The following is a 10,890-nucleotide window of genomic DNA, read 5'->3' on the forward strand; positions in this document are numbered from 1 at the left end:
TCATTATTTTAACAACCATAGTCTATATGACATTTAAATTCAAATAATAAAACTGGTTGTTTGGATCCTGGATGCTGATTGGACGAGCAGTGTTCACGTTGCTGTCCAAATCATCTCTTGTATTTATCTCAACTCGCACATTATTTCCCCTTGCTTCTAGCCTAGCATTTAGTTTGGTTCATACAATGACATTGTTGAATACTCCTTTCTGATTGGCTTGAAGGGCATTCTAGAGCGTGCATTATTTCCCTTTATAAACTAGGTGGTTCGAGCCCTGAATGCTGATTGGCTGAAAGCTGTGGTATACCAGGGGTATGACAAAACATTTTTTTTATTAAGTTCTAATTACGTGTGTAACCAGTTTATAATAGCAATAAGGCACCTCGGGGGTTTGTGGTATATGGCTAATATACCAAGACTAAGGGCTGTAGCCAAGCACTCCGTGTTGCGTCATGCTATGAACAGCCCTTAGCAGTGGTATATTGGTCATATACCGCACCCCCCCCTGCCTTATTGCTTAAATATGCATGGTATAATTGCAAGGAAGAATTCAATGGCTATAGTTCATTTTTACATGTTTTGTTTGAGCTGCTTTTGAAAGCAAAAGTCTAATTGAAAACAATATTGGGATTGTTGAATTTGATGTTCATTATAGCAAGCTAGGACTGATGGTTTAGTTACCTAAACTACCAAGTCTGTTTGTTTGGTTACCATGGCAACTACTCTAGTAAACTTGCTAGCTACTTCAGTGGATGTTGAACACATTTCTATTGGCAAATAAACACATTTCTAGTGGCAAATGTGTTAAATTAAAGGCTGGATTTCTGTATAGCACTTTGTGTAAAAGGGTGTAAAAGGGTGTAAAAGGGTGTAAAAAGGGCTTTATAAATGCATTTGATTGATTGATTGTACCACCATAGAGTGAACAGTGCCCAGACGAGAGGAATGAGACAACTTTTCCTGAGGCGAAATTACACATAAACGTCACTCATGGATATATCCAAGTAAATGCCAATAGAAAAAAAAGCTACAAGAAAACAATTCCAGGCGCAATGGTTGACATGACTGAGTTAGCTGAAGTTGGCTAGCTAGCTAGCAAGTGACAAGAACGTTATCCAACCTGCATAGCAACCACTTTGTTATGAACGGGTGACCCATCCTTTTGCATAGAAACTGTGCAAAAAATAATTAAAGACTGGGTCGAGTCTGTAGCAACATGATAAAAAAAACTACCAACCAGAATTTTGTCCAGTGCATTTGGAAAGTATTCAGACCCCTTCATTTTTTTCCAAATTTTGATACGTTACAGCCTTATTCTAAAATGGATTTAAAAAAACATATAATCTTCATCAATCTACACACAATACCCCATAATGACAAAGCAAAAACAAGTTTCTAGAAATTTTTGCAAATGTATTAAAAATGAAACAGAACTACCTCATTTACATAAAAAATCTGACCCTTTGCTATGAGAGTTGAAATTGAGTTTAGGTGCATCCTGTTTCCATTGATCATCCTTGAGATGTTTCTTCAACTTGATTGGAGTCCACCTGTGGTAAATTCAATTGATTGGACGTGATTTGGAAAGGCACACAGCTGTCTATATAAGGTCCCACAGTTGACAGTTCATGTCAAAGCAAAAACCAAGCCATGAGGTCTAAGGCATTGTCCGTAGAGCTCTGAGACAGGATTGTGTCGAGGCACAGATCTGGGGAAGGGTGCCAAAACATTTATGCAGCATTGAAGGTCCCCAAGAACACAGTGGCCTCCATCATTCTTAAATGGAAGAAGTTTGGAACCACCAAGACTCTTCCTAGAGCTGGCCGCCTGGCCAAACTGAGCAATCGGGGGAGAAGGGCCTTGGTCATGGAGGTGACCAAGAACCCGATGGTCACTCTGACAGGGCTCCAGAGTTCCTCTGTGGAGATGGGTGAACCTTCCAGAAGGACAACTAAACCAACTGTCTTCACCTGGTCCATCATCTCCTGCTTACAACTAAACCAACTGTCTTCACCTGGTCCATCATCTCCTGCTTACAACTAAACCAACTGTCTTCACCTGGTCCATCATCTCCTGCTTACTTATAGTTTTCTGACCGTCTGCGTACGTCCATTTTCTGTAGTGCCCTTCTACTTTCACAATCATGTCTATCTTCCTCAGCAGTGCAGTCATCCCGACCATCATTTATGAGTGAGTGATATCTGCAGCATTGGCATGCTCAGCACCACGGTTAAACAATGTGTCTACCGTTATCATGTTTATGTCATTGTTTTCGTAGAGATTGTAAAATAATGACATTCTTTTGCCGTCGACCAAGGTTAACAAATCCATAGTGAAGAATGATTCTGCCCAACCCTGAAGTGAGTTTGATCCCAAAAACGTAAAACTTCTGTTGCTGAGTGTGTGTCTGAAGCTTTGGTGGTGACAGTCTGAACACACACACAGATTTAAACAGCGGAGAGAGAGAGAGGTGCTGACCAAAGGTCCACCTTGATGGTGACAGTATGAACACACTCAGATTTAAACAGTAGAGAGAGAGAGGGGCTGACCAAAGGTCCACCTTGATGGTGACAGTATGAACACACTCAGATTTAAACAGCGGAGAGAGAGAGGGGCTGACCAAAGGTCCACCTTGATGGTGACAGTATGAACACACTCAGATTTAAACAGTGGAGAGAGAGAGCGGCTGACCAAAGGTCCACCTTGATGGTGACAGTATGAACACACTCAGATTTAAACAGCGGAGAGAGAGAGAGGGGCTGACCAAAGGTCCACCTTGATGGTGACAGTATGAACACACTCAGATTTAAACAGCGGAGAGAGAGAGCGGCTGACCAAAGGTCCACCTTGATGGTGACAGTATGAACACACTCAGATTTAAACAGTGGAGAGAGAGAGCGGCTGACCAAAGGTCCACCTTGATGGTGACAGTATGAACACACACAGATTTAAACAGCGGAGAGAGAGAGAGAGGGGCTGACCAAAGGTCCACCTTGATGGTGACAGTATGAACACACTCAGATTTAAACAGCGGAGAGAGAGAGCGGCTGACCAAAGGTCCACCTTGATGGTGACAGTATGAACACACTCAGATTTAAACAGCGGAGAGAGAGAGCGGCTGACCAAAGGTCCACCTTGATGGTGACAGTATGAACACACACAGATTTAAACAGCGGAGAGAGAGAGAGCGGCTGACCAAAGGTCCACCTTGATGGTGACAGTATGAACACACTCAGATTTAAACAGCGGAGAGAGAGAGAGAGGGGCTGACCAAAGGTCCACCTTGATGGTGACAGTATGAACACACTCAGATTTAAACAGCGGAGAGAGAGAGAGCGGCTGACCAAAGGTCCACCTTGATGGTGACAGTATGAACACACTCAGATTTAAACAGTGGAGAGAGAAGGAGTAACCAAAGGTCCAATATCCAAGGTAAATGTGAAAAGGCACCAAATACAGTGGGGGAAAAAAGTATTTAGTCAGCCACCAATTGTGCAAGTTCTCCCACTTAAAAAGATGAGAGAGGCCTGTAATTTTCATCATAGGTACACGTCAACTATGACAGACAAATTGAGAATTTTTTTCTCCAGAAAATCACATTGTAGGATTTTTTATGAATTTATTTGCAAATTATGGTGGAAAATAAGTATTTGGTCACCTACAAACAAGCAAGATTTCTGGCTCTCACAGACCTGTAACTTCTTCTTTAAGAGGCTCCTCTGTCCTCCACTCGTTACCTGTATTAATGGCACCTGTTTGAACTTGTTATCAGTATAAAAGACACCTGTCCACAACCTCAAACAGTCACACTCCAAACTCCACTATGGCCAAGACCAAAGAGCTGTCAAAGGACACCAGAAACAAAATTGTAGACTTGCACCAGGCTGGGAAGACTGAATCTGCAATAGGTAAGCAGCTTGGTTTGAAGAAATCAACTGTGGGAGCAATTATTAGGAAATGAAAGACATACAAGACCACTGATAATCTCCCTCGATCTGGGGCTCCACGCAAGATCTCACCCCGTGGGGTCAATATAATCACAAGAACGGTGAGCAAAAATCCCAGAACCACACGGGGGGACCTAGTGAATGACCTGCAGAGAGCTGGGACCAAAGTAACAAAGCCTACCATCAGTAACACACTACGCCGCCAGGGACTCAAATCCTGCAGTGCCAGACGTGTCCCCCTGCTTAAGCCAGTACATGTCCAGGCCCGTCTGAAGTTTGCTAGAGTGCATTTGGATGATCCAGAAGAGGATTGGGAGAATGTCATATGGTCAGATGAAACCAAAATATAACTTTTTGGTAAAAACTCAACTCGTCGTGTTTGGAGGACAAAGAATGCTGAGTTGCATCCAAAGAACACCATACCTACCGTGAAGCATGGGGGTGGAAACATCATGCTTTGGGGCTGTTTTTCAGCAAAGGGACCAGGACGACTGATCCGTGTAAAGGAAAGAATGAATGGAGCCATGTATCGTGAGATTTTGAGTGAAAACCTCCTTCCATCAGCAAGGGCATTGAAGATGAAACATGGCTGGGTCTTTCAGCATGACAATGATCCCAAACACACCGCCCGGGCAACGAAGGAGTGGCTTCGTAAGAAGCATTTCAAGGTCCTGGAGTGGCCTAGCCAGTCTCCAGATCTCAACCCCATAGAAAATCTTTGGAGGGAGTTGAAAGTCTGTGTTGCCCAGCGACAGCCCCAAAACATCACTGCTCTAGAGGAGATCTGCATGGAGGAATGGGCCAAAATACCAGCAACAGTGTGTGAAAACCTTGTGAAGACTTACAGAAAATGTTTGACCTGTGTCATTGCCAACAAAGGGTATATAACAAAATATTGAGAAACTTTTGTTATTGACCAAATACTTATTTTCCACCATAATTTGCAAATAAATTCATTAAAAATCCTACAATGTGATTTTCTGGAAAACATTTTCTCATTTTGTCTGTCATAGTTGACGTGTACCTATGATGAAAATTACAGGCCTCTCTCATCTTTTTAAGTGGGAGAACTTGCACAATTGGTGGCTGACTAAATACTTTTTTCCCCACTGTAAATTCATTCTGTACCAGACTCCCAGAGCTCGGGTGAGGTTGGTGCATACAACTTTATCTATTGTTTACTGTTCTTTAGTAGAGACCTAATGGCTAAATGACAGACTCATAATCACTAAAATATTACATGACAACGTCTAGACAGCAAAATAAATCAAACTCTCCTCATAAAAACTACTTTGGTTGAACAAAACGGCAACAAAATGTCAATCAAATAGTTGGTGTTTTATTTTCTTGCATGCAAGGTACAAAGGGACAGATAGAATATAATCGGTTTCAGGTAAATATCCTTCATGGGTTCTTTTAAAAACACCATAAAATGACCCATGTTTCACTACACAGACATGATAGTAACATTATTTACATTGAAACTGTAACAACACATTGTTTTTGGTTCCTAAACGTCCCATTAAATACGATGAAGATAAAACAAAATGAAAGAGCAATACACCAACATTTTAATATATACACAACAAGAAGTATCTTCGACGGGATATGACCGTAAGATCATGGTTTCAACACCATTTTAAAAAATCATTTAAAATGTTCTTCCAAGAGAAACAAGCATTTGTACAAAACTCCTTCCTGGTAGGAGGGGAGCCTGCTCCTCATTGGGCGACACACACACAATGCTAACTGTGTAATACTGTAGCATGTGGAGTATTTCATTTGGCTATGTTTGCCCTTTGTTTTCCACGTGCCTCTGTTTTGCATTAACGTCGTGTTTCTGTTTGTACCTCGACATCACCATCATTTGTTGCCAGTTACACCGTCTGAAGCCTACAAAGACCAAAGATACAAAATCGATTCAATAAAAGGTGAAAAGGCTACCTTGTGCTTTTGCAGACATACCCACTGAGTCACCTCCCAGCCATCCCACCCAGACTTTCATCTATTTTACACTTCTGAACTATCTCATCTAGTTTCTTTGTGTCGTTGGTTAACCAGATCTGTACTTCTTTTAGGAGGCTTTCTGTTTTCCACCCCTCTGCTGTCTGTTGTGCTGTCTATTTTTTATACCATTGGACATTCTTGGCTAATGCTAATGCTAATGCTACTCCTGCTAGTCCCACTACTCCTGCTCCTGCTATTATTGCTTCTCCTGCTGGTGCTCCCAATGCTAGTCCCGCAACTCCTACTGCAACTGCTGCTACTCCTGCCACACCTGCTGCTACTCCCAATGCTACCCCTGCTAGTGCTCCCAATGCTACGCCTGCTACCCCTACTACTACTCCCAATACAACTGCTATTTCTTCCAATCCTGGTCTGGCTGCTGCTCGAGCTACTTCTGTTGCTACTTCCAATCCTGGTCCAGCTCTTGCTCTTGATCGCGCTAGTTTTGTTATTGCCAATGCTGGTCCGGCTGCTACTGTTGCCCCTGCTAGGACTGTTGGTAGCGTTGCTCTCACCACTCCTGCGAGTACTACCAATGCAATGGATGTTGCCAGAAGAGCTGTTGCAGTAATGTCCCAAGCTGTAGGCCTGCTCTTTTTCCTCTGGGCTGTGATCTCACCCTGAGCATTCTGGTACATCTCGTTGGTGTAGTGACCCCCTTCATTCCCCTCCATCATCTCTTCTATCTTGTCCAGCAGATCTGTGACCTGATTGGGATCCTCCCTATCGTCATTATTGAATGAGTGATATCTGCCTCCACAGCTGTCGACGAGTGTCTGTAGGTCTTGGTTCTGTTTCACATAGTCGTCCACTGTCTTTCTTCTGAACCAGGGTGAATCAGCACAGGTGAATAATATCATGGTGTAGTCTGAGGCATCTTCTCCAAAGTTCTGCTGGATCCACTTCACAATGTTCCTTTCATCTTCTGTCAACCTCACCCCCAACCGGATCACCAACAGGAACACATGGGGTCCCGGGACTGACTTGTCCATGATGCATCTGGTTATCTCACTCCTCCCATCCTCGCCCAGTCCTGGGGTGTCGAACACTTCAATCTTCCTCCCATTCGCCTCCGTACTCTGTTTCTCACACTCTTTGGTTACATACTCAGGAGAGAAGTCCACTTTAAAGGCCTCTCTCCCAAGGATGGTGTTTCCCGTTGCACTCTTCCCTGCTCCAACCGGACCAAGCAGAACAATCCTCAGATCAGACACTATAGAAGAAACACAATTACACACAGGCTTTAAAAGTGCACTATGCAGAAATCGCTCCGCCATTTCCTGGTTGCTGAAATTCTAATAGTTAGCCTAATTTCAATTTATGTGACAAAACAAGCAAGTATAGTGTAAAGAATCATTGTACCATCTAAACTGCTGTGAAATATATTTTCGAAAAACATTGTATTTTCAGCAGTTTGAAGCTGGTGTACGAAACAAAGTAAAAGATGCAAAAACGAAACTTAAGACCAGGAAGCAAAATAGGGCACATAGAACAGCTCTACTGCTTCTTGGACTTGCTTTCAATGAGAATGACAGATCTATAACTCACATTTCTATGTGAATTTGGTCTGGTCGCCCAAAAAGTTACATATTGCACCTTTAATAGACATCATTAAGTTCCTTTCATTATCAGCGATATTCAGTGCACCAAGGCAATCAAAAATGTATTTTCCCTGACTGTGGACTTGCCAGATTTTGGAGTTAATAATAATATGGATGCATTCATCCCATCTCACACGTACAAGTGTGTATTGGCTTTTGTATATCCCACCCTTTGAGAGTGGGGTCACGGCCAGGGATCAGCTATTATTGACGGTGACCCTGGAGCAATTAGGGTTAAGTGCCTTGCTCAAGGGCACATCGGCAGATTTTTCACCTAGTCAGCTCGTTGATTCGTACCAGTTACTTTTTTGTTACTGGCCCAACACTCTTAACCGCTAGGCTACCTGCCACCCGATGTGTTTGTGTGAAAAGAGAGAGATAGTATTCCAAAAAACATATATATAAAACACATTTCCAAATGAAGTTCCTTTAACAATAATGTGGTTCACTTCACACCCATCTCTTCTACACACTGAATGACCGTTCAGAGGGGAATCAAATGTAGTAACATAACCTGCCCACTAGATGGCAATATGTACTGTAGGCCTACTCAAACTAAAAGCAGTGACATCACGGAATGTGTAATCTGGATTTATTTTTGTATGTTGCAGTACAGCATGAACACAATATATAAAACTGTCTCAATTAATATGATCCTAAATTAGATCCTAAAGCTATTTTTTTTGTATGGAACGCTGCAGTAGCCTAGGATTACAGCGGGAGTAGATTACACATCTAAACGTTACCTCTTCCTTCAAATTGACAAAGTGGCTGCAGGATCTTCTATCCACCTGACTCCGGAGCGAAATTATTCCCCACAACGTCGATTTTTCTGTCAATCTATGCGTTGAGTGTGAATACAGGTGATATGCGAGGTTCACATTTGTCTCCTGTATAACCCGTAATGGAATTTCATGCCTGTTTGATCATGTTGCATCTAACGCCACACCCATTTAATAATGGTACACAACACGTCAACACAATATTTTGTATTTTATACTTATATTACACGCAAGGCACAATAGACAAATACAATTTAATCGGTTAAATATTCTTTATTGGTTATTTTAAAAACACCATAAAATGATCCATGTTTCACTACACAGACATGATAGTAACATGTATTTACATTGAAACTGTAAGAAGGTCCCTAAACGTCCCATAAAAAAATGTGAAGATAAATTAAAGAAAGAGGATCGACTGATTTTAACAAGTTCCTTCCATGAAGTGATATGGATGGAAGTTTGTTTTATAGTTTGAACACATTAAACATACATTTTACATTAGTCTCAAAACGACAGAAACAAACATACAATTCCGAAAAAGATATCTCATGTAGTTTAATCGTTGTTGTTGTTAACCTGATCTGTACTTCCTTTTTCGAGGCTTTCTCTTTTCCACCCCCCTCTTGTTGATTTCGGTGTACATTTCTGAAAAATCCCTGCAAATGCTATTCCTGCTCCTGCTGCTATTCCTGCTCCTGCTATTCCTGCTGGTATTCCCAAAGCTAGTACCGATACTCCTACTGCTACTCCTCCTGCTACTCCTCCTAGTACTGCTGCTAGTATGCCATCCGTTACTCCTTCTCCTTCTTCTCCTGTTACTCCTGTTACTCCTCCTCCAGTTCCTCCTCCTTATCCTAGTACTGCTGCTAGTATGCCTTCTGTTACTCCTTCTCCTTCTTCTCCGGCTACTCCTCCTACTGCTATTCCTCCTTCTCCTTCTACTCCTCCTTCTCCTGTTCCTCCTGCTACTCCTCTTCTTCCTCCTCCTCCTCCTTCTGCTACACCTCCTCCTCCTGTTACTCCTCCTCCTCCTGTTACTCCTCCTCCTGTTACTCCTCCTCCTCTTCCTCCTCCTCCTACTACTCCTCCTCCTCCTGCTACTCCTCCTCCAGCACCTCCTCCTCCTGCTACTCCTCCTCCTCCAGCTCCTCCTCCTCCTCCTCCTCCTGATACACTTCCTCCTCCTGCCACTCCTCCTCCTCTTCCTCCTCTTCCTGCTCCTCCTCCTCCTCCTGTTTCTCCTCCTCCTCTTCCTCCTCCTACTGTTTCAGTAGTGTCCCAAGCTGTATTCTTTATCCTCTGGACATCCTCACATTGTGTAGTCACAGACTCAGAAGCGAAATCTTCTATAAACACCTCTTTGGTGTTTCCTGTTGCACTCTTCCCTGCTCCAGTCTTCCCCAGCTGAATGATCCCCAGGTCCGACCCTGATAAAGACAGTTACAGACTACAAGCTTTAAACAACACATGTCTTTTCCTTGGATATCATCCCTGTATGTGGTGGAGGTGAGTCGGACAAACACGCTTCTGATGAGGTACTACCTGAGGCATAAAATACGTGTGATTATTATTATTATTATTATTATTATTGTTATTATTATTATCATTCTTCTTCTTCTTCTTCTTCTTATTGTACCAGAACAAGCTCTGATAGAACATCACTACAACAATAACATACTCACCTGCACAAGATGCCATATCTTTCTCCTGGTGGCCGACTCTGAAATGACATCACCTTGTCAGTGTTTCCTTACCTGTAATATTCTAATCATTCTTTATCTAATGCATTACAACCACTGCTCCACTAATACAGCTTCTCCTACTCCGTCTTGCTGACTGACTGACTGACTGACTGGGAATACCACTGGGATTATCTATAGACAAAGTCTTTCAGTCCTGAGAAGACCTGTTCTGGGTCCAGGAAATTTGGCCCATAGTTAGTTAGTAAGACACTGGTAACACTGGCAGGCTTAGTACCACGGTTTAATAATAGGTCTACCGTTATTACCATTGTCAAGTTTATAGAGGTGGTCAAATAATTAGGAAAAGGAGCTATGATAGGATAGTCGGAATGGAAGAAAGAGAGCTAGGATTATGCAAAGAGTTGAGCATGAACACAAGATAAGAAACTGTCAAAATGAATGATTCTGGATTACAAAATATTATCACAAAGTATTATTGTTAGAAGTTGAAATAATGGGTACAGACGTGATCTTTTTTACGGAATGCTGCAGTAGCCCAGGATTACTGGGGAGGCTGATGACACATCTAAATGTTACCTCTGTTTGCATTTATATTGACAAAGCGGTTGCAGGATCTTCTATCCACCTGACTCCAGATCGAGTTTAATCCCCAAAACCTCAATTTTCTGTCGAATGGTGCTCCTAGTCTGGATACAGGTGAAAGCTGCACAGACTGGGAGGTTCACATTTGTTTCCGTGTATAACCCATAACAGAATCTCATGTTACAGAATCTCATATTACCTGTTCGATCATGCAGAACAGTGGGTGCCTCTAACGCCTATCAGTTCAATCAGAAGTGCCAGCAGT

General features: G+C 42.5%; 1 protein-coding gene across 2 annotated transcripts; it reads right to left on the reverse strand.

Annotated features, from left to right (window-relative positions):
* Window positions 1-5,265: 5,265 nt before the first annotated feature.
* LOC311116745 (GTPase IMAP family member 2-like) lies at window positions 5,266-8,483 on the reverse strand. 2 transcript variants are annotated; one of them, XM_084191789.1, is made up of 3 exons: window positions 8,302-8,483; window positions 6,574-7,125; window positions 5,266-5,840 (listed from the first exon to the last, which is right to left on the reverse strand). In XM_084191789.1, the coding sequence occupies exons 2-3, from the start codon at window positions 6,944-6,946 to the stop codon at window positions 5,734-5,736; spliced, it is 480 nt and encodes a 159-aa protein (XP_084047915.1). In that variant the 5' UTR covers window positions 6,947-7,125; window positions 8,302-8,483; the 3' UTR covers window positions 5,266-5,733. The 2 variants fall into 2 exon arrangements, with proteins under 2 accessions (XP_084047915.1, XP_084047914.1); XM_084191788.1 differs by having other exon boundaries at window positions 6,574-7,167; window positions 8,302-8,451.
* Window positions 8,484-10,890: the final 2,407 nt, after the last annotated feature.

The sequence above is a fragment of the Coregonus lavaretus genome (assembly GCF_964263955.1).
Source record: "Coregonus lavaretus genome assembly, contig: HAP1_SCAFFOLD_3500, whole genome shotgun sequence".
In the NCBI taxonomy this organism is placed as follows: domain Eukaryota; kingdom Metazoa; phylum Chordata; class Actinopteri; order Salmoniformes; family Salmonidae; genus Coregonus; species Coregonus lavaretus.